Source organism: Mandrillus leucophaeus, unplaced genomic scaffold (assembly GCF_000951045.1).
Source record: "Mandrillus leucophaeus isolate KB7577 unplaced genomic scaffold, Mleu.le_1.0 Scaffold205, whole genome shotgun sequence".
Lineage (NCBI taxonomy): Eukaryota > Metazoa > Chordata > Mammalia > Primates > Cercopithecidae > Mandrillus > Mandrillus leucophaeus.
The window spans coordinates 355,247-379,167 of record NW_012102088.1 but is presented as its reverse complement, the minus strand read 5'-3'; the positions used below and the strand labels follow the sequence as shown (position 1 = coordinate 379,167).

The window sequence follows — 23,921 nt, the reverse complement described above, 5'->3', positions numbered from 1 at the left end:
AGGTCGAGGCTGCAGTGGGCCATGATCTTGCCACTGCACTCAGCCTAGGCGACAGAGTGAGACCCTGTCTCAAAAAAAAAAAAAAAAAAAAAAAATCTTGGTTAGAGAAACACCAGGGGTTTGGTCTAGGTCTTGCTACTGGCTGCACAGAAAGGTAATGACTGAGACAATAGGTATTGCCAAGGAAGAAGCTTTAATCAGCTGCCCTAGCTGAAGAAATGGGAGCTCAGGCTCAAATCCATCTCCCAGACTCACTAAAACTAGGGGTTTATACAGCACGGAAGAAATGTAACAATGTGGCCAGGCGCGGTGGCTCACGCCTGTAATCCCAGCACTTTAGGAGGCTGAGGCAGGCAGATCACGAGGTCAGGAGATTGAGACCATCCTGGCTAACACAGTGAAACCCCATCTCTACTAGCCACCACATCTGGCTAGTTTTTGTATTTTTAGTAGAGATGGGGTTTCACCATGTTGGTCAGGCTGGTCTTGAACTCTTGACCTCGGGTGATCTGCCTGACTTGGCCTCCCAAAATGCTGGGATTACAGGCGTGAGCCACTGTGCCCAGCCTATATTTAAAAAATAATTTCTAATAGAGGCAGGATGTTTTAAATAAAAATAGAAAAAAATAAAATAAAATTTTCTTTTTTGCTTTTTGAGACGGAGTTTAGCTCTTGTCGCCCAGGCTGGAGTGCAGTGGTGTGATCTTGGCTCCCTGCAACCTCCCTCTCCTGTGTCAAGCGATTGTTCTGCCTCAGTCTCCTGAGTAGCTGGGATTACAGGTGCACCCCACGCCGCCTGGCTAATTTTTTTATATTTTTAGTAGAGACGGGGTTTCTTCATGTTGACCAGGCTAGTTCAAACTCCTGACCTCAGGTGATCACTCTCCTCAGCCTCCCAAAGTGTAAGAATTACAGGTGTGAGCCACCACACCTGGCCAAAATAAAATTTTCTTTGACACGGGGGTTTCACTATGTTGCCCAGATAGCCTCAAACTCCTGGTCTCAAGCAATCCTCCTGCCTTGGCCTTCCAAAATGTTGGGATGACAGGTGTGATCATATGACACCATACTCGGCCTCTGGCTTACTCTAAGTAAAAGATGACAACGTGGATTAACAAATGGTGGAGAAGATGGAAACTAATGGCTAGGTTTGAGATTAAGGAAGTAAAATTGTTGGGACTAGAGGGTAGGGAAAGATGGCAGTGTCATGAGTAGGTCTAAGGTTTATGGCTCTTTGGCAAGATCCTCTGGGCACAATTTATTTTTATCCAGAGTAGAGCGGATTATGGCCATGATTAAAGCTTGGTTCAGCAGAAATAACTTTCTGTATCCCCCGCCGCAGGATTCAATGGCATTTTTATACCGATTGGGAATCTGTTGTTACAGGGAAGAGTGACCTTCGAGGATGTCACCGTGAACTTCACCAAGGGGGAGTGGCAGCGGCTGAATCCCAAACAGAGAAACTTGTACAGGGATGTGATGCTGGAGAATTACAGCAACCTTGTCTTTGTGGGTAAGGACGGCTTCCCGGGCAGGGGGACTCAAAACCTAAAGTGTGAAACACACAGACACCCCATGGCGGGCCGAATAGGGTTGGCACAGAGGTGCTCCTCACTTTGCATATATTTTTGTCGAGCCGGGACTAGGGTGAGGCAGATGAAATGTACCAAGTGCTGCATTTAAGGAGCCCCCATCCTCAGGGTCGTGCAAGTGCCCGGAGAATGAGTGAGGGTCTCTGTAAGTTTTGTGGGCTGGATGCCCCACCCATCACCCTACCCTGGTCTTGATTTTTGGAAAAGCTTTATCCTCCAAGAAGAAAAATCATTTCCTTCCTTCCTTCCCCCACTCCCTCCTTTTTTTCTTTCCTTCCTTCCTTCCTTTCTTCCTTCCTTCCTTCCTTCCTTCCTTCCTTCCTTCTTTCCTTCCTTCCTTCCTGCCTTCCTTCCTTCTTTCCTTCCTTCCTTCCTTCTTTCCTTCCTTCCTTCCTTTTCCCCTCCCTCCCTCCATCCCTCTCTCCCTTCCTCTCTCGTTCTTTCTCTCCTTTCTCCCAATGCAGTCTGGCTCTGTCACCGAGGCTGGAGTGCAGTGGTGCAATCATAGGTCACTAGTATTTTTTTCTTTATTTTATTTTTGGAGACAAAAGTCTCATCCTGTCGCCCAGGCTGGAGTGCAGTGGTGTGATCTCTGCTCACTGCAACCTTTGCCTCCCAGGTTCAAGTGATTTTCCTGCCTTAGCCTCGCAAGTAGCTGGGATTACAGGCGCACACCACCATGCCTGGCTAATTTTTGTATTTTTTGCACAGATGGGGTTTCTCCATGTTGGTCAGGCTAGTCTCGAACTCCTGACCTCAGATGATCTGCCCGCCTCAGCCCCCCGAAGTTCTGGGATTACAGGCACGAGCCACTGTGCCTGGCGTCACTGCAACATTGACTTGGGGACCTGGGCTCAAGCCATCCTCTCACCCCAGCCTCCTGAATAGCTGAGACCACAGACGTGCACCACCACACGTGGCTTTGGTTTTGTAGAGACTGGGTCTTGCTATCTTCATGTAACACGTAACATGTTGGTCTCAAATTCGTGCACTCAAGCAATCTCCTGTCTCTGCCTCCCAAAGTGCTGGGATTACAGCCATGAACCACCATGCCCAGCCCAGAGAAAGCATTCTTTGTTTAGTTTGACGGCTCGTGTGCATTCCCTCAAACTGTCCGTCCACACAACTCCCCCCAACCAATGGCACCTACCTGCACACTGACACACAAACGCTCACACTCACAAATATTCACACATGTATACGCAAGCACTCGTATACACTCACACACTTGCACAAACAACTCACACATCCACAAACACCAAGGTATCTTCCATCACAGGACGAGAGGAAACCACCAAACCCGACGTGATCTTGAGGTTGGAGCAAGGAAAGGAGCCATGGTTGGTGGAAGAGGAAGTGCTGGGAAGTGGCCGTCCAGGTAGGTGACCAGAGCACTGTGTGTCAGTGTTGCATGGAAGCCAATTCAGTGTTTCTAAATGATGAAGTCATTTGGCAGCAAGCAGGGCCGGCTGTGACTTCCTAGGAGTGCTGGAAGAAATCTCCAGGTATTTTCCTCCACTCAGAAATGTTCTTTACATTCTTCTCTGAGTTTTCCTTTGCAGGCAAACTTTCTTTTTTTCTTTTCTTGAGACCGAGTCTCACTCTGTTGCCCAGGCTGGAGTCCAGTAGCGCGATCTGGGCTCACTGCAACCTCCGCCTCCCGGGTTCAAACGATTCTCCTGCCTCAGCCTCCTGAGTAGCTGGGATTACAGGCGTGTGCCACCACGCTTGGCTAATCTTTTGTATTTTTAGTAGAGACGGGGTTTCGCCATGTTGGTCAGGCTGGTCTCGAACTCTTGACCTCAGGTGATTCACTCGCCTTGGCCTCCCAAAGTGCTGGGATTACAGGTGTGAGCCACCGCGCCTGGCCTGGCAAACTCTCTTCCTTAATCTCCCTCTCCAAGGTATCCCTGGGCTCTCACCTGCTCCCCGTGCACTAGGTCTACGTTGCTCAGTCCTTTACAGACAGACATGTGATAGCTTCGTGTAACATTAGTTCACCTAGAACTCTAACAGAGCTGACATTAACTTTGGTTTCTCATAGACATTAGGTTTGAAGCCAGAATGATCACCACAATAGACTGTTTATGGCATTTTATTCCAAGCATGTGAGTGGAACGTTTTACACGGGACATTTTTTTTTTTTTGTATTCCATTTTAGAAAAAAACGGGGACGTTGGAGGACAGATTTGGAAGCCCCAGGACGTGAAAGAGAGTCTCGCAAGAGAAGTCCCATCAATCAATACGGAAATGCTGACTACGCAGAAAGCCGTAGAACCTACCGGATCTAAGAAAATACTTCGACTGGGCATAGATAATGTTTCTTCCAGACTCAGATTCCTCGAATGTGACCCGTTTGAAAGGCATTTGAACCACAATTTACATTTGAAAAGCTATGTACAAAATGATTCTCACAACGATAACGGATACAGAAAATTAGTTGGTGAGAATCCATCCAAATTTGTAGGAAACCAGCTTAAATGTGATGCCTGCAGAAAGTTATTCGGTTCAGAGTCGCGCCTTCAGAGTCATCTGAGGCAGCATGCTGGTCAGAAATCCTTTGAATGTCGTCGCTGTGGAAGAGCGTTCGGGAAGAAGTGGAAGCTTGATAAACATCAGAAAACGCATGCAGAGGCCAGGCCCTATAAATGTGAGAAATGTGGAAACGCCTACAAGCAGAAGTCAAATCTCCTTCAACATCAGAAAGTGCACACTAAAGAGAAACCCTATCAATGTAAGACATGTGGAAAAGCCTTTTCTTGGAAATCATCCTGCATCAATCATGAGAAAATTCATAATGCCGAGAAATCCTATCAGTGTCATGAATGTAAGAAATCCTTCAGGCAGAACTCAACCCTCCTTCAACATAAAAAAGTTCACACTGGACAAAAACCCTTTCAATGTCCGGACTGTGGAAAGGCTTTCATTTACAAGTCAGATCTTGTGAAACACCAGAGAACACACACGGGAGAGAAACCCTATAAATGTAGCGTATGTGAGAAGGCCTTTTCCCAGAAATCCAATGTCATCGATCATGAGAAAATTCACACTGGGAAGAGAGCTTACGAGTGTGATCTATGTGGAAATACCTTCATCCAGAAGAAAAACCTCATTCAACATAAAAAAATCCATACTGGGGAAAAGCCCTATGAGTGTAATAGATGTGGAAAAGCCTTCCTTCAGAAGTCAAACCTTCACACCCATCAGAAAACTCACAGCGGAGAGAGGACCTACAGATGTAGTGAATGTGGAAAAACCTTCAACCGGAAATTAAACCTTAGTTTGCATAAAAAAACCCATACTGGACAAAAACCTTATGAATGTTCCGAATGCGGTAAAGCCTTCGCTGACAAGTCATACCTTGTTAGGCACCAGAAAAGAATTCACTCCAGATAGGAGCCCCGTGCACTTAAAAACACATGGGAAAATATGGTCGCCTGGAATTGTCACCCCAGAATTCATGTTGAAATGGCCTGTGATTTGGAGGCTGTGTTTGAAGGTAGCGAGGCTTTATTATGCACAGTGTCCTTTGAACACCGATTTGGCATACTCACTCAGCAAATATTTATGAAGTATAAATATTTACTCGATGCCTTCTGTGTACCAGGGACTCTTAAACACTGAAGATGTAGCAATAAATCAAATGTGCTAAAAAGCCTTTATGGAGTTTTTTTCCAGTGAATAGTGACCAGTGGTATCCATATCTTTAAAAACGTTTAAAAGACTGTACTTTTGGCCAGGCCTGGTGGCTCAAATGCCTGTAATCCCAGTACTTTGGGAAGCCGAGGTGGGCGAATCACCTGAGGTCAGGAGTTCAACACCAGCATGACCAACATGGTGAAACCCCGTTTCTACTAAAAATACAAAAATAGCTGGGCATGGTTGTGGGCACCTGTAATCCCAGCTACTCGGGAGGCTGAGATAGGAGAATCGCTTGAACCTGGGAGGCGGAGGTTGCAGTGAGCCGAGATTGCACCCTTGCACTCCCGCCTGGGCCACCGCGTCTGGCCTACATTTCTTTTTTCATAGTACGTTCCTTCTTTTCCTCTTAAATGCTACAAATAATGTATTTTTTAAAAACCTCATACGTGTGTTTCTGGTTGCTCTTCTCTTCTGTCCCACACCTACTCTGCCTAATTTTTTGCCCCGTTCATTATATATCACCAGGCTCTTATCTCTTTGTACACACAAAACCCTCTCAACTTCCATTTATCTACTCACATGGCCATTTTAAAAAATCGTTCTTTACTCCTTGCTGAATTCAGTCTAATACATCACCCACTGATACTGGGTGCATCATAGGCTCTTTAAGGCTTGGCCACCGGGAAATGGACATTTATGAGGATGGGTTTATCATCTTACTCATATTAATAACATGAGCAACATCTTACAGTGCTTTTGAATTCACAAAAATCACATGGATATTTAATATACCGCATTTTTCATATAACCCTGATGTTATGCCCTGAAATTATTGGAAAATGGTAAATACAGTTGATTGCTGCATAGCAAATTTTACTACTAATCAGTCGCAAACACATGTGGAAGCCAGCCAATGGTAGAGGTATGGTTAGGTTATTATTTTCATAACTTTACAAAGGAAAACTATTCGCCCCCTGCTTTCTTTTTGTGTCCTGACTGAAAATCATGGAGTGCTTTGACCACTCTCACCAGCCAAGCTGCAGGTTTTTCCCAGAAGGCTTGAATCCAAACCAGAGCCTGAAACAATCCCAGGCACTGATAGAGGTATTTAGGTTTAGGTTGCTGCCCAAAACACTACAAGAAACTGGTCCCCGCTCTCGACCAAATCCCTTATAAACTTATATAAACCCCATACCCTGACCCTCTCACGGCAGCGGACACACCAAGGTAGACCATCCTCCACCTTTTTTTCTAGACAGGGTCTTTGTCACCCAGGCTGGAGTGCGATCATAGTTCACTGCAGCCTTGAACTCCTGGACTCAAGTGATCCTCCCATCTCGGCCTCCTGAGTAGCTGAGACATGCCTGGCAAATTTATTTATTTATTTTGAAATGGAGTTTTGCTTTTGTTGCCCCGGCTGAAGTGCAGTGGCGTGATCTCAGCTCACTGCAACCTCCATCTCCTGGGTTCCAGTGATTCTCCTGCCTCAGCCTCCCGAGTAGCTGGGACTACAGGTGCCCGCCACCATGCCCAGCTAATTTTCTATTTTTAGTAGAGATGGGGTTTCACCATGTTGGTCAGGCTGGTCTCGAACTCCTGGCCTCCGGTGATCCGCCTGCCTTGGTTTCCCAAAGTGCTGGGATTACAGGTGTGAGCCACTGTGCCTGGCTGCTAAATTACTTTTTGTAGAGACAGGGTCTTGATATATTGCCCAGGCTGACTTTGAACTCGTCTGCTCAAGCAGTCCTTCCACCTTGGCCTCCCAAAGTGCTGGGATGACAGGCATGAGTGACAGCGCCCAGCCAGTTGGCCATGCTTTTTCTCTCACTGTCCGCCTGAGGATATGCTGCAGCACTCTCTAAGTTCCCCTCATAAATGCTCCGGACAGATCCCTCTGGTGTTTAATGCTTCTTTCTTTGGAATCGCAACTGGCCTGATCTCAGAATGGTTTTGGGCACTCTCTTGTTGGAATTTCCCTGCTGCCACTTTTGGAGTGACTCTTATCTCGTCTTAGGTTCAGTGGGACAAAATAAAGGGAACGCAAACAATTCAGTGAAAATCATTTATCTAACATAAACAATCCATATCAACAGTAGCAAAATACACCAAGATACTCCACACATTACCAGTGTTCTTCCAACTCTCATGAGCACTAGCATCTCCATCCGATTGCTGGCTCACACCTCCTGTTTCTGCGTCAGTTGGTCCGGAGGGGAACCCAAGAATGTGCTTTTCTAATCAGTCCCTAGCTGCTGCTGTTGCCGGTGGGAGAACAACATTTTGAAAACCATTGTGTCAACACATGAAGAGCACCATTCTAATCTTGTGGGGAAAATATGCATATGCACCTGAGTTCTGGGATTTAGGTGTCTGAAGCAGTTAAAATAGATATACCCCAAAATAAGTGTTTTTCATTGAGCTTTCATCCTGAGATACTTGTTCCTTCATTCTGAGTGAAGTACAGGATTCTTCTTGCAAGGATGAAGTGAGGCCGAGTGAGTTTGCCAAGCAGCTCTGTACAAAGAGTCGTCTTCTCATTCCCCCTGAGGGATCACTCCTGCCCGTGTGCTAAGTAGCCGAGAGTTCTCTGCCTTTCTTAACAGCTCCTCAAAAACCCCATTGTGCATGTAGAAGAAGATATACCCAGAGTGAAGCCTTGCCTCCTGCATTTTGGTCTCTGAGATTTCTGATACACGTAGATCGTTGTATGTGAACCAGGCCTGCTTCTGAAAGTCATACACATCGCTGATGTAATGACCTGAATTTGGGGAGCTCCCAATGTGGCTGACAACACTGATGAGTCTGTAGGCCTGGAGAGGATCCCCTATCTTCACGTTTCTCGTCAGTTCCTTGGTTTCAGCTCTTGTGTTCTCTGTATCTAAAATGTTTTTGTTTCCTGGGTTATCACAACCCAATGCCTCGAGGGGGTTCAGGTCAGCCTGCTGAAGTCTTAATTCTGTAGACTGATTGGGGGTCTCCTCTGCATGTTCCTGGGCATCCAGTTTCCTAACACCTGGAGGTGGTGCCTGCTGAAGAAATTCCTCTATGATGCTTTCCTCAAAACACTGCTGGAACTGTTCAGTCATTCCTTGAGATCCTTCTGGAATCCTATTTTCTTTACACTCATAAAAGCTATTGGTAGACTCCATGACACTGTCAAAATCGAACTCTACGAATGTATTGGTTTTCTCATACTTCTGAAGTTCTGGATGTTGAGGCACTTCTTGAAGATGAACCTCGACAAACCTTGTGTCTGGGCTGCTGATCGGCTTCCCTCCATCTTCACAGATCACAGGAAGAGAAATGTCTTCCTGGTCCATCGGTGAGTCAGCCACTGGAAGCTCCTGTTCACTTATTGCCCTATCTCTAAAGTGGACCAATTCTGACTCTAGTGCAGAACCATTTTCCAAGTCTCCCTGATGCTGCTCTTGGCTTTCTTCTCCACAGTTTCTCTGGGATCTTTGAAGGTCGGCATTCTTCTCTGGTTCAACGGGTAGAACCAGGGAATCACTGGATTCTGAGGTCAGCTTCATTGATGGTGTCAGTGGGCTGGTGATCTCAGAAATCATCTCCTGAGAGACTTCCAGGACTTCACATTTCCCAACAGGTGTATTACTGCTCAAGGGAAGAGGTGGTTTGGTGCTTTCATTGCAATAAGAAGATAAGCTTAAATATTTGGGAATATAAACTTGCTCGTTATTCTTCACCAGCAACCAAGCATTGTTGAAGCTATAGCGTTTCAGATGAACGATAAGGACCCTGGAGAGCCTACTAAATGTATGCCTTGCAACACAACTCTTGTGCTTACACATCTCACAGTTATATTCAAGCTCTTCTTCTCTAAAGAAAAGATCTAAAGAATTCTGAATGGACAAAGGAAGTGGTTTTGTTTCTTGGTGCAGGTTGATGGAGAGATAATTGTTAGGTTCTACCTTGAGAACAGCATGACCACAAGCTTTACAGATAATGGAGAGCTGCAATTCAAACTCAAAATTAGCAACAACAGGACAAACAAACACTTTGGTGGCAGCACTACCAACATGCATTTGTGGAGATGAATTTTCATCCCCGCATTTTTTCCCAGTATTCAAAATGGCATTTAAGTTTTCCATGTCTTCTTTCAGCTGGTCTAAACACTGACCTAAAAACTCATGCGCATCATTCTGCATGTTGCCAGAAAATATTTCTGCAACTGCTGAAATGACTTTTTTAACATTCCCAAGTAATTCTCTCTTGATCTCTGTACTACAGAAATCTTTCAAAGCAAGCAGCTGGGTCAAGGTCATAATAAGAGCCTCAAAGGGAATATATTCCCATGGGACATCTTGAGTGAGTAAGTCATCAGCAAAAGACGGAATTGCAAACAGCGATTGTAAAATTGCATTCATGTAACAGGTGTTTCCCAAATTGGGGAACCCTTGCTGCAGTTGCTCTGAATGAGAGTCAAGAGGCACCTGGGCTTCGTTGCATCCCGGGTCATCCTGGCTGTGCGCTGGTTCTAATGGAAATGTCAAACCATTTTTGGCATCGAGAGTCTGGGTTGCAAGAACAGTCTCATCTAGGTTAGGATGTCCATTAGAGTTGGTCTTGAATGAAGGCCCGAGTTTCAAATCGCTAGCTTTTTCTAAATCCTCTAAACTTGATGGGTTCTTCCTATTGCTTTGTATGTATTTCAAGGAATCTGTCTTATAATTCTTGTTTGGTACAGGGTTATGTTCCTTCAGAATGTCCTCATTCATCTGTAGACCAGATGCTAGTGGGTTTTTCTCCTTCCCACCTTGATTTTCTAATAACCCTTTTTTCACATGTGTTGGTGATTTTGACATAAACAAAGGCATCTTCTGATAACTTGGCTTGTTACAAATGCTGTAAAATGAAGTTTTGTCAATTTCCTTCAGCACATTCCTGCTTTCAAACGCACTCCAATCATCATCAGGTTTCATGGGTTGCTGAAATTTGTTTTGATGGATTATGTCCAGGAACATATTCAACTGTTTAGCATCTCTGTAGGATAATTTGTCAATAAACAAGAACACATTGTTTTTCAAAGTTAAACGCAGGTGACTTTGTCTTTTTTTACAATGTCTAAGGACCACACTTCTAATGTTATTACTCAGCTGAAAAATTCTTATAAATTTTCCAGATTTGAAAGTGACCACCAGTTTAATTTCCTTTTTTCTTTGCACTGTTTCAATGAGAGCTTCTTTCAACTTAGTCATCCCAGTCCTCTGGCTCCAAATCTGGATGAATCCACGTACCTTTAGAGATATCATCCTTTCTTTATGTAACCTAAAGAAGAAAAGCACACATGCATTTTAACCAAAAATATATTAACAGTTATATTTGATGAAAAACCTCATCCACATATAATAATGATTTATTTTTCGTCTCCTTATGCTCTAAGTAAAACACTCTTTTGGGGAACTGCTCGTATTCTGAAGCTATGCCAGTTCTGTAGAAGACATAGACTGAGGGCACACACTCTTTCAAGGGAGCTGTTAGACGAGAAAGAAGATACAAATGGCCAACAGAGACATGAAAAGGTGTTCAACATCACTGCTCATCGAGAAAATACAAATTTGGTCGGACATGGTGGCTCATGCCTGTAATCCTAGCACTCTGGGAGGCCAAGGTAGAAGGATCACTTGAGGCCAGAAGTTCAAAACCAGCATGGCAACACAGGGAGACCTCATCGCTACATAAACTTTTTTAAATTTAAAAAAGGGGAGGGGCCAAGATGGCCAAATAGGAACAGCTCCGGTCTGCAGCTCCCAGCAAGACCAACGCAGAACGTGGGTGACTTCTGCATTTCCAACTGCGGTACCCAGTTCATCTCACTGGGACTGGTTAGGCAGTGGGTGCAACCCACAGAGGGTGAGCAGAAGCAGGGTGGGGCATTGCCTCACCTGGGAAGTGCAAGGAGCCGGGGACCTCCCTCCCCCAGCCAAGGGAAGCTGTGAGGAACTGTGCTACTTGGCCTGGATACTACGCTTTTCCCACGGTTTTTGCAATCTGCAGATCAGGAGATTCCTTTGTGTACCTACACCACCAGGGCCCTGGGTTTCAAGCACAAAACTGGCCTGTTGTTTGGGCAGACACCGAGCTAGCTGCAGGAGTTTTTTTTTTTTTGTACCCCAGTGGTGCCTGAAACCCCAGTGAGACAGAACCATTTACTCCTCTGGAAAGGGGACTGAAGCCAGGGGTCCAAGTGGTCTCACTTAGCAGGTCCCACTCCCACAGAGCCCAGCAAGCTAAGAACCGCTGGCTTGAAACTCTCACTGCCAGTGCAGCAGCCTGAAGTTGACCTGGAATGATGGAGCTTGGTTGGGGGAGGGGCATCCGTGATTATTGAGGCTTTAGTAGACACTTTTTCCCTGGACAGTACTAAGGAGGGTGAGAGGTTTGGACTGGGCAAAATTCACCACAGCGTGGCAAAGCAGCTTCTCTAGATTCCTACTCACTGGGCGGGGCATCTCTGAAGGAAGGGTAACAGTCTCAGTTAGGGGCTTACAGATAAAATCCCCATCTCCCTGGGATAGAGCAGCTGGGGGACGGGGTGGCTGTGGGCACACAGCTTCAGCAGATTTAATCTTTCCCACCTGCTGGCTCTGAAGAGAGCAGCTGATCATGATAAGAGGGATTTCCCAGCACAACAGCTCTGCTTAAGGGACAGGCTGCCTCCTCAAGGGGGGCCCTGATGCCCGTGCCTCCTAACTGGGAAAGAACTCCCAACAGGGGGTTGACAGACACCTCACACAGGAGAGCTCTGGCTGGCATCAGGCTGGTGCCCCTCTGGGACAAAGCTTCCAGAGGAAGGAACAGGCAGCAATCTTTGCTGTTCTGCAGCCTCCACTGGTGATGCCCAAGTGAACAGAGTCTGGAGTGGACCCCCAGCAAACCGCAGCAGACCTGCAGAAGAGGGGCCTGACTGTTAGAAGAGAAACTAACAAACAGAAAGCAACAACATCATGAACAAAAAAGACCCCCACACAATAACCCCATCCAAAGGTCATCAGCCTCAAAGATCAAAGGTAGATAAATCCATGAAGATGAGGAAAAACCAGCACAAAAACGCTGAAAAATCCAAAAAACAGAATGTCTCTTCTCCAAATGATCGCCAATTCCTCTCCAAGGAGGGCACAAAACTGGACGGAGAATGAGATTGACGAATTGACAGAAGTAGGCTTCAGAAGGTGGGTAATAACAAACTCCTCTGAGCTAAAGGAGCGTGTTCTCACCCAATGCAAGGAAGCTAAGAACCTTGATAAAATGCTACAGGAATTGTTAATTAGAATAACCAGTTTAGAGAGGAACATAAATGACCTGATGGAGCTGAAAAACACAGCAAGAGAACTTCGTGAAGCATACACAAGTATCAATAGCCAAATCGATCAAGTGGAAGAAAGGATATCAGAGACTGAAGATCAACTTAATGAAATAAAGCATGAAGACAAGACTAGAGAAAAAAAAATGAAAAGGAACGAACAAAGGCTCCAAGAAATACAGGACTACGTGAAAAGACCAAACCTACGATTGACTGGTGTACCTGAAAGTGACGGGGAGAATGGAACCAAGTTGGAAAACACACTTCAGGATGTTATCCAGGAGAACTTCCCCAACATAGCAAGACAGGCCAACATTCAAATTCAGGAAATACAGAGAATATCACAAAGATACTCCTTGAGAAGAGCAACCGTAAGACACATAATCATCAGATTCTCCAAGGTTGAAACAAAGGAAAAAAATGTTAAGAGCAGCCAGAGAGAAAGGTCAGGTTACCTACAAAAGGAAGCCCATCAGATTAATAGTGGATTGCTGCAGAAACCCTACAAGCCAGAAGAGAGTGGGGGCCAATATTCAACATTCTTAAAGAATTTTCAACCCTGAATTTCATATCCAGCCAAACTAAGCTTCATAAGTGAAGAAGAAATAAAATCCTCTACAGACAAGCAAATGCTGGGGGATTTTGTCACCACCAGGCCTGCCTTACAAGAGCTCCTGGAGGAAGCACTAAATATGGAAAGGAAAGCCGGTACCAGCCACTGCAAAAACACACCAAAATATAAAGACCAATGGGACAGAAGAAACTGCATCAACTAATGTGCAAAATAACCAGCTAGCATCACGACGACAGGATCAAATTCACACATAACAATCTTAACCTTAAATGTAAATGGGCTAAATGCCTCCAATTAAAAGATACACACTGGCAAATTGGATAAAGAGTCAGGACTCATTGGTGTGCTATATTCAGGATCTATCTCATGTGCAAAGACACACAGAGGCTCAAAATAAAGGGATGGAGGAATATTTGCCAAGCAAATGGAAAGCAACAAAAAAAAAAAAAAAAAAAAAAAAAGAGGAGGGGCTGCAATCCTTGTCTCTGATAAAACAGACTTTAAACCAACCAAGATAAAAAAGACAGAGGGGCATTACATAATGGTAAAGGGATCAATGCAACCAGAAGAGCTAACTATCCTAAATATATATGCACCCAATACAGGAGTATCCAGATTCATACAGCAAGTTCTCAGGGACCTACAAAGAGGCTTAGACTCCCACACAATAATAGTGGGAGACTTTAACATCCCACTGTCAATATTAGACAGATCAATGAGACAGAAAATTAGCCAGGATATTCAGGACTTAAACTCAGCTCTGGACCAAGCGGATCTAATAGACATCTACATAACTCTCCACCCCAAATCAACAGAATATACATTCTTCTCAGCACCACATAGCACTGATTCTAAAATCTACCACATAATTGGAAGTAAAACACCCCTCAGCAAATGCAAAAGAACGGAAGTCATAACAAACAAGCTCTAGGCTGGGTGCGGTGGCTCATGCCTGTAATCCTAGCACTTTGGGAGGCCAAGGCTGGGGGATCACGAGGTCAGGAGATCGAGACCATCCTGGCCAACATGGTGAAACCATCTCTACTAAAAAAATACAAAAAATTAGCTGGGCGTGGTGGCGGGCACCAGTAGTCCCAGCTACTCGGGAGGCTGAGGCAGGAGAATGGCGTGAACCCGGGAGGCGGAGCTTGCAGTGAGCCGAAATCGTGCCACTACACTCCAGCCTGGGGGACAGAGTAAAAAAAAAAAAAAAAAAAATTAGTTAATTAAAAAATAAAAGCTCTCAGACCACAGTGCAATCAAATTAGAACTCAGGATTAAGAAACTCACTAACCCACACAACTACACGGAAATGAACAACCTGACCCTGAATGACTACTGGGTAAATAACGAAATTAAGGCAAAAATAAAGAAGTTCTGTCTGGAAGTGGTGGCTCATACCTGTAATCCCAGCACTTTGGGAGGCTGAGGCAGGTGGATCACTTGAGGTCAGGAGTTCAAGACTAGCTGGGCCAATATGGTGAAACCCCGTCTCCACTAAAAACACAAAAATTAGCCAGGTGTGGTGGTGCATGCCTGTAATCCCAGCTACTCTGGAGCCTGAGGCAGGAGGATCGCTTGAACCTGGGGGGCGGAGCTTGTAGTGAGCCACGATTGTGCTACTGCACTCCTGCCTGAGTGACAGAGTGAAACTCTGTCTCAGAAAAAAAAAAAAAAGGAAAAATTAAAATAAAGAAATAAAGAAATTCTTTGAAACCAATGAGAACAAAAGGACAACATACCAGAATGTCTGAGACACATTTAAAGCAGTGTTAAGAGGAACATTTATAGCACTAAATGCCCATATCAGAAAGCTGGAAAGATCTGAATCAACACCCTAACATCACAATTGAAAGCACTAGGGAAGCAAGAGCAAACAAATTCAAAAGCTAGCAGAAGACAAGAAATAACTAAGATCAGAACAGAACTGAAGGAGATGGAGACATGAAAACCCTTCAAAAAAATCAATGAATCCAGGAGCTGGATTTTTGAAAAGATTAACAAAATAGACGGTTAGCCAGCCTAATAAAGAAGAAAAGAGAGAAGAATCAAATAGACAATAAAAAATGATAAAGGGATATCACCACTGATGCCACAGAAATACAAACTACCATCAGAGAATACTACAAACACCTCTGAGCAAATAAACTAGAAAATCTAGAAGAAATGGATAAATTCCTGGACACATGTACCCTCCCAAGACTAAATCACGAAGAAGCCGAACCCCTGAACAGACCAATAACAAGTTCTGAAATTGAGGCAGTAATTAATAGCCTAACAACCAAAAAAAGCCCAGGACCAGATGGATTGATGGCTGAATTCTACCAGAGGTACAAAGAGGAGCTGGTACCATTCCTTCTGAAACTATTCCAAACAATAGAAATATAGGGACTCCTCCCTAACTCATTTTATGAGGCCAGGATCATCCTGATACCAAAATCTGACAGAGACACAACAAAATAAGACAATTTCAGGCCAATATCCCTGATAAACATCAATGCAAAAATCCTCAATAAAATACGGGCAAACAGAATCCAGCAGCACATCAAAAAGCTTATCCACCATGATCAAGTCGGCTTCATCCCTGGGATGCAAGGCTGGTTCAACATAAGCAAATCAATAAACGTAATCCAGCATATAAACAGAACTAATGACAAAAACCATATGATTATCTCAATAGATGCAGAAAAGGCCTTCGATAAAATTCAACATCGTTTCATGCTAAAAACTTTCAATAAACTGGGAATTGACGGAACATATCCCAAAATAATAAGAGCTATTTGTGACAAACCCATAGCCAATACCATATTGAATGGGCAAAAACTGGAAGCATTCCCTTTGAAAACCTGCACAAGGGCGGGCACAGTGGCTCACACCTGTAATCCCAGCACTTTAGGAGGCTGAGGTGGGCGGATTACCTGAGGTCAGGAGTTCAAGACCAGCCTGGCCAACATGGTGAAACCGCGTCTCTTCTAAAAAGTACAAAAAGTTAGCCAGGTGTGGTGGCAGGCACCTGTAATATCAGCTACTTGAGGCTGAGGCAGGATAACTGCTTGGACCCCAGAGGCGGAGGTTGCAGTGAGCTGAGATCACGCTACTGCACTCCAGCCTGGGCAACAAGAGTGGAAACTCCGTATCAAAAAAGGAAAATGAAAATTAAAACCATACCTGATGAGTTATCATTCGCTGTCATATTTGGACTGCAGTGGATTGCAGAAGTTGGAAAACATGAAGGAAAACTGGAATACTATTAGTAAGAATTGATGGGGCAGAGAGTAAATGCTGGATATGCAAACAGTAGTGTCAACACAGGGAGTACGGGCCGGGTGTGGTGGCTCATGCCTGTAATCCCAGCACTTTGGGAGGTCGAGGCAGACAGATCACCTGAGGTCAGGAGTTTGAGAGCAGCCTGGCCAACATGGTGAAACCCGGTCTCTACTAAAAATACAAAAATTAGCCGGGCATGGTGGTGGGCGCCTATAGTGCCAGCTACTCGGGAGGCTGAGGCAGGAGAATTGCTTGAACCCTGGAGGTGGAGGTTGCAGTGAGCCAAGATCTCACCACTGCACTCCAGCCGGGGCAACAGAGTGAGACTCTGCCTCAAGAAAACACAAAACACAAAAAACAAACAAACAAAAAAACAGGGAGTAAGGAAAGGGAGTAAGATGGCGAGTTGTTGTGCTAGCTAATTAGCAAAACTGAGGTGGGGAGAGAGACAGAGAAAGGGAAATATGAAGAGTGAAAAAAAAAAACATGGAGGGAAAGACATCTCAAAACACAAACAGAGATTTCAGAAAAAATAAAAAATATCTCTCTTAATTTGCTCCCTCCCCTTACTCATTTGCCTATTTCTCTTCAGGCAATCAGGAATGCCTACTTGCTTCTAACGTTCCAATTTCAGGAAAAGCAGTGAAATCCCAATGAAACCAACAGAAAAAATTGCCCTTTGCCTACTCACAGTTATTTCCGAAGAAACTTGAGTCAATTTACGGAAGTTTAAGCTTTGGAGAGCTGTCCATGGTCACACTGCAGGCAGAGCCCTGACTGCCACGGCTGTTACTAGAAAGAAAGAAAAAGGTCAGAGTCCTGAAACTGAGCTTTATTTAAAAAGTCTGCACATAGTCCCAACCATCTTTCGTGTTAATTTATTGCATTATATCTTAGAAACTGGGAAAACCAACCTTCCTCCAAAATCCTTTACGTTAATTCAATCTGGGAGAAAACCTGGTGTGTTAATGGGATTATCTCTAGATGCATTCCTAAAAGCGCCCCTCCCCAATTACACAGATTAGATTAGTATATCAACCAACCTCACATTCATTGGTTTTCTTGGAACTCTGCCACAACCAGACTTTCTAACATTTGTTGCCTGATAAACCCTATACTTTATGGGTCTCTACCTTAAAGACTAGTTCTGACTTTGCTCACCTAGAACTTTAAGCATCTTTATTTTTTCCTTGTTACAAAGAGGCACTACAGAGAGGATGCACAGAGATCACACATTGTACATTCCAATTTCCAGGATTCCAAGCCTGGCTTCACCACTTACTGCTTTTATAATATGAAAGCTGAAACTCAACCCTCCTGAGTCTTAGTTTCACATAAGTGAAAATGGGGCAGCAATAATAACAGCGACTTCTTAGGATAAGCCATTGGGCTAAAATGGCTCAAAATCATGTCTGCACATAAGTAATTACCATAATTGTCAACATCATATTCCTATTGCTAATTCTAAGAATATATAAAACTACAGGGATGCCTCATATGGAGAAAATTAAGTCTCCATCATGGGAGGAAAGGGAGTTTAGTGACATTTATTACAGGTTTATTGTTTGTTGTACTATATCAGTCTGTATGATTTATATGCCTTAATACAATTTAATTCTGCAAGTGACCATATGATATTCAATTTTATTACATTTAACATAGTAAGAAAACTGAGGTCCAAATACATTATTAATACATTAAGGGACTTTTAGGAGTCAATTCAGCTAAAGAAACAGGGATGTGCAGTTAGAAATGGCTGCAGTTGATGGGTGTCCACATTTCTTCAATGTAGGGCATGAACTGTACTATGCCAAACCCAGCAAACCGTGTGGGAAGCAGAAAATCTTCCACGATTATAATTAATGTGTCCTCCGTTTCCCGAGAGATCCTAACATAATATCTAGAGTGTGAAGAAAAGTCCCTCTATTTCATCCTGTTGCGGCTGATAAATTAGTGCCTCTTTAGGGAAACTTCACCCTCACTGGACCTTAAATTTAATGAAAGGAGGAATCACAAAAATTAGAGTGATCTCTAATTTTAACTCAGTTTTTCTCTGAGCTGAGTTCAAAAGACAGATAGCCTTCATCATTTTCATTTTGAATGCATGCTCCTTTCTGAAGATGCCAGTATCCAATGCCACAGACAACAGAAAACTATCCCTCAAAATAAAAACCCAGAATCAGGATTTTCTAATTTACAATTCAGCCTCATAAAGGGTAGGAGATGAAATTCCCCTCATCACAATATCTGACGATATCTTTAGGGCATTAAGTTTAGAAAAACCCTCCTTCCAACACACACACACACACACACACACACACACACACACACACACACACACACCCCATCACCCAAACAAGCAAACCTTGAATGAAACTTACAGTTCGGAGAGCTGTTCTGGGTGAGAGTGGACGATAATTCTTTTTTCAGAAATGAGATCTTGCTATGTTGCCCAGGGTGGTCCCAAACTCCTGGCCTCAAGAGATCCTCCAGCCTCAGCCTTCCAAAGTGCCTGGATTAGACTCCATAGTGCCTGGATGAGAATGGATGAAAGTTGAGTCTGACAGGGATTACGATGTTCCCACCTTTTATTCCCAGGTGGCTCCACCCATATCATGGGTTTTTCCAGGACATACGTTTCTTGATTAACTCATCTCTGTATAAGAGTTTAAAACATTTGTCTAGAAAAGGCTAGCTAGGTCTACTATATTTCTAGACATTCTACTACATTTCTAGACAAATGTTTTAAACTTTATTTATTTCAATTTGTAAGTTAAAACTTTTATTTAGAAATCATTGCAAATATACATAAGAATTACAAGAGTAGTAGAAATAACTCATATTCCCTTCACCCAAATTTACCAATTGTGTATATTTTGCCACATCTGTCTGCTTCCTCTCTCCCTCTTTTGATGTTTTTTCTTTCTATCTATCTATCTATCTATCTATCTATCTATCTATTTTTTAATAAAGACGAGGTCTCGCTATGTTGCCCAGGTCTGGAACTCCTGACCTCCAGTAATCCACCCCTCTGGGCCTCCCAAAGTGCTGGGATTATAGGTGTGAGCCACCGTGCCCAGTTAGATGTTCAAGTCCCTTATATAAAATGATATTCTTTTACTCCAATTAATGTTTACCTGTTTTCCTTGTAGTAACCATCCTTTTTGTTTTATATATATATGACTATGTATATATTAAACATATATATATATCCTACATTTTCAACACGTGTAACAGATGTGGATAGTTTCAAAAAGATCATTTTACGTTCTAGTGGTTACCCTGCTTGACCAGAGTGTACTACTTTTATTTTTCTATTGCAGTTCGTTTTCTTTTTCTTTTCTTTTTTTTTTTTTTTTTTGGCCGGGGGCAGAGCAGGGGCGGGGACGGAGTCTCACTCTGTCACCCAGGCTGGAGTTTAATGGCGCAATCTCAGCTCACTTTTGCAGCCTCTGCTTCCCGGGTTCAAGTGATTCTCCTGCCTAAGCCTCCCAAGTAGCTGGGATTACAGGCGCCCGCCACCACACCTGGCTATTTTTTTGTATTTTTAGTAGAGACGGGGTTTCGCTATGTTGCCCAGACTGGTCTCAAACTCCTGACCTCAGGTGATCCGCCCGCCTTGGCTTCCCAAAGTGCTGGAGTTACAGGCGTGAGCCACTGTGCCCGGCCTTTTTTATTTTTGAGACGGAGTCTCTCGCTCTGTTGCCCAGGTTGGAGTGCAGTGATGTGATCTCGGCTCACTGCAACCTCCACCTCCCGGGTTCAAGCAGTTCTGTCTCAGCCTCCCGAGTAGCTGAGATGACAGGCACCCACCATCATGCTCAGCTAATTTTTGTATTTTCAATAGTGACTGGGTTTCACCTTGTTGGTCAGGCTGGTCTCTAACCCCTGACCTCAGTTGATCCACCCGCCTCGGCCTCCCAAAGTGCTGGAATGACAGGAGTGAGCCACCGACCCAGCCCTTTTTTTCTTTTATATATTTTTTGAGACAGGGTCTTGCTCTGTTTCCCAGGCTGGAATGCAGGGGTGCGATCATACCTCACTACAGCCTTGATCCCCGAGGCTCAAGTCATCCTCCAGCCTCTGCCTCCCGACTATCTGACACTACAGGCGTGGGATAATTTTTCAAGTTTTTTGAGACATAGTCTCACTTTGCCGCCCAGGCTGGAGTGCAGTGGCGCGATCTCAGCTAGCTAATTTTTAAATTTTTTGTAGAGATGGGGGGGGAGGGTCTCACTATGTTGCCCAGGCTGGTCTCCAACTCCTGGGCGCAGGCGATCCTCCCGCCTCGGCCTCCCAAAGTGCTGGGATTACAGGCATGAGCCTGGCCAGCATTTTCTGTTTGGATGTTTTTACGTAACCGGAGTCGTCATGATGGAGGTACAGTTCCTTGGACTTCCGGCTCCCGGGCTCTGGAAATCTCAGCTCGGACCCGCCCCTTCCGGCGCCGCCTCCCCCGAGTCTCCCGGCAACACAAGAGTTCCGGGCTCCACACGCTGCGTCTGCGCAGTGCCGGGCTGAGGCCTCCAGACCTGTGGGACTCGGTGCGGGCTCCAGCGTAGCCAGGGAACATGGAGTTGCTGGCCTAGAGCGGGTGGGGCCTAAAGGCAGGAGTTAGGGTTCAGAGAAAACCAGCCCAGGGGCGCGTTCCCTCCGCTACCCATTCAGCCTCAAGCGAGGTGGGGTGTGGTAGGCGGGCTGGTGCCAGAAACCACGCCAGCCATTGTTAATAACAGTCATCCCGGCCGGGCGCGGTGGCTCACGCCTGTCATCCCAGCACTTTGGGAGGCTGAGGAGGGCGGATCACGAGGTCAGGAGTTTGAGACCAGCCTGACCAAGGTGGCGAAACCCCGTCTGTACTAAAAATACAAAAATTAGCTGGGCATTGTGGTGCGTGCCTGTAGTCCCAGCTACTCGGGAGGCTGAGGCAGGAGAATCGCTTGAACCCGGGAGGCGGAGGTTGCAGCGAGCCGAGATAGCGCCATTGCACTCCAGCCTGGGCGACAGAGAGAGGCTCTGTCTCAAAACAACAACAACAAAACCCAAAAAACAGTCATCCTCCAGGTAGAAGAGACAGAAAAGAGGGTGCGGAAGAGACTTAAAAGTCTCAGGCCTTGAAGCGTGTTTGCCTCAGCCACCCATGAATCGTGCAGGAAAACTAAAACAACATGGCGACAAGCCCCTCAGTCTTGGGGAAGCGGACGGTTTCCCAGCCGAGCTTTAGGAGGAGGCGCCGCGGGGCCTCACGGGTGACGTCGTCCCCGGGGGTGGTTTGCGCGGAGGGTCGCTTTGGGCGCGCGTAGAGCCGCGCGGCGCCTGGGCCGGCGAACCCCGCGCACGAGGGGCCAAGGCTGGCGGGGGGCTGGGTCCGCGCGGTGGCGACTGCGTCCTGCCAGCTTCCATCTCTCCGCCTGAGGCGGTTGCCAGAGTCAGGTCTCCAGGCCGGGCGCTCACGCGTCTGTGCCCAGGGAGGCCCCAAGATGCTGGTGAGGCCTCCACCTGGACTGGTGTCCAGGCTCTTGACGCTGTCGTAACAAGGAATTCATGGAGGAGCAGAGCAAAGTGTGGAGATTCATTGCAAAGGGAATAAATACATACTGAAGAAAGAAAAGTGCAACCATACCACAGAGCATCACGCCCAACGGGGTTTGGGGCTGCTACCTGTAAATATTTATTTAACCAAGGGGTGGAATATTCATGAAGGTTCTTGGAAAAAGGTAAACATTTCTTGGTACTGTGGTGCCACCCGTTTTTATACTAAATATGGGTGTTCCCCAGAACTGTCACAGTGGGTGTGTGACTTAGTATGTAAATGAGCACATAATGAGAGGTCCTAGCTGAGACGGGTCAAATCCAGCACCATGTTGGGTCCAGTTGGCTTTAGCCAGCTTGGCCCACACCCTGGTTTTCAGGGTCTTATCCGCCGCTAACTTATGCAGCTATTTCAACGATTTCCTTTGCTAGTCATGAGAAACTGTTGCCTGGAATTTTCCGTTCTCCTGCGACCACCTTTATTATTCCTGTCTCAAGGGGCACCCCATTTGTGCCTGTAGGGAGATTGCGTTGCGACCAGGCTTCTGGCTGCTCATGCAGCCTCAGCCAGATGGTTGTGTGTTTGAGTCCTGTGTTCATTCCACAAACATGCAGCAAGGCTGCGTGGGTTCCAGCCCTTCCTACGCACTTCCCTGCTGCATGACACTGGCAAGTTGCTTAAGCTCTCTGTACCCCATTTCCTTCTCAATAAGGCAGGGATGGTGATAGTACTAGTTCCAAAGGATTATTGTGAGAATTAACGTAATACACGAGTTAACATGTATAAAATGCCTAGAACCTTGTCTTTGGATTCCCTCAAATATCCAAGGTGTTTGTACACTAAAGGAAGACACCCAACTTAATTTTGGATTTACAGACCTTGCATTATCTGCAAAATACCACTGGCTTCTTGACACTGAAGTTATACAAATGTGCCATAATTTCCTTCACAAATTTCTGGTGTATGTTGATGTTGCTTGAATTAAAACAACCCCGTGACAAGTGGCCTCGTGGAAGGCTTTGCACATGGTTATGCTTGTTTTCTGTGGCTGAACTTGTGGGATTTACCTGAATCACCTGTAGGCAAGTTTGTCCCTGCCTCAACATGGTCTCCTGTCTTTCACAAGACTTCAGTGTGGCCCCATGTCAGCTAAGGCTGAGACTTGGGGCTACATAATTGGGTAGGGCATAGAGCCAGCCTGGATTCTCACATCTGTTTGTCCTTCCCATAATCTGCTCCTCAGCCCTATGCCCTTCCTCAGGAGGTGCAGGAAATGACCAAAACCCTGATGAGTTTGCATGACTTTTTGTTGTTGTGATTGCGATGGAGTTTTGCTCTTGTTGCCCAGGCTGGCGTGCAATGGCAGGGATCTTGGCTCAGTGCAACCTCCACCTCCCAGGTTCAAGTGATTCTCCTGCCTCAGCCTCCCTCGTAGCTGGCATTACAGGAGCCTGTCACTATGCCCGGCTAATTTTTGTATTTTTAGTAGAGATGGGGTTTCACTATGTTAGCCAGGCTGGCCTCGAACTCTCAACTCAGGTGATCTGCCTGCCTCGGCCTTCAAAGTGTTGGGATTACAGGCATGAGCCACCGTGCCCGGCAGTTTGTGTTACTTTTTAACTTGCCCCTACATCATTTTCCAGCTGCGTAATAAATTTAACAAGCATTTATTGTGTGTTGAACGCTCACTTTTCTGGGTTAGTGATTCTCACTTGGTGGCAGTTTCGCCCCCTAGAGGACAATTGGCAACGTCTGGAGACAGTTTTGGTTGTCACATGGATGCTTCTGCCTGGGTAGAGGCCCAAGACACTACTCAGCATCCTACAGTGCAATGGATGGCAGCCTCCCCACCCACCCCAGTCTCCTACAGAAACAGTTATCCAGCCCAAATGTCAGTAGTGCCCAAACTGAAAAAAATACAAAAAATTAGCTGGGCTTGGTGGCGGGTGCCTGTAGTCCCAGTTACTCAGGAGGCTGAGGCAGGAGAAT

General features: G+C 45.4%; 2 protein-coding genes across 4 annotated transcripts in view; one reads left to right on the top strand and one right to left on the bottom strand.

Moving 5' to 3' along the window:
- Window positions 1–4,988, top strand: part of ZIM3 (zinc finger, imprinted 3) — a 12,583-nt gene extending 7,595 nt beyond the window's left edge. Inside the window, exons 2-4 of the mRNA XM_011979741.1 lie at window positions 1,387–1,513; window positions 2,872–2,970; window positions 3,754–4,988. Coding sequence (XP_011835131.1) covers window positions 1,387–1,513; window positions 2,872–2,970; window positions 3,754–4,988 — 1,461 coding nt within the window. The remainder of the gene's footprint in view (window positions 1–1,386; window positions 1,514–2,871; window positions 2,971–3,753) is intronic.
- Window positions 4,989–7,578: 2,590 nt separating this feature from the next.
- On the bottom strand, window positions 7,579–21,725 carry USP29 (ubiquitin specific peptidase 29). Of its 3 annotated transcripts, none has more exons than XM_011979641.1 (4): window positions 21,642–21,725; window positions 18,781–18,932; window positions 17,091–17,185; window positions 7,579–10,523 (listed from the first exon to the last, which is right to left on the bottom strand). In XM_011979641.1, the coding sequence occupies exon 4, from the start codon at window positions 10,505–10,507 to the stop codon at window positions 7,769–7,771; it is 2,739 nt and encodes a 912-aa protein (XP_011835031.1). In that variant the 5' UTR covers window positions 10,508–10,523; window positions 17,091–17,185; window positions 18,781–18,932; window positions 21,642–21,725; the 3' UTR covers window positions 7,579–7,768. The 3 variants fall into 3 exon arrangements, with proteins under 3 accessions (XP_011835031.1, XP_011835029.1, XP_011835030.1); XM_011979639.1 differs by lacking the exon at window positions 21,642–21,725 and adding an exon at window positions 20,637–20,822 and having other exon boundaries at window positions 17,091–17,191; XM_011979640.1 differs by lacking the exon at window positions 21,642–21,725 and adding an exon at window positions 20,551–20,775 and having other exon boundaries at window positions 17,091–17,191.
- Window positions 21,726–23,921: the final 2,196 nt, after the last annotated feature.

Excerpts from the sequence above, each read along its gene's own strand:
- USP29 (XM_011979641.1), bottom strand. The coding sequence starts at position 10,507 with ATGATATCTCTAAAGGTACGTGGATTCATCCAGATTTGGAGCCAGAGG.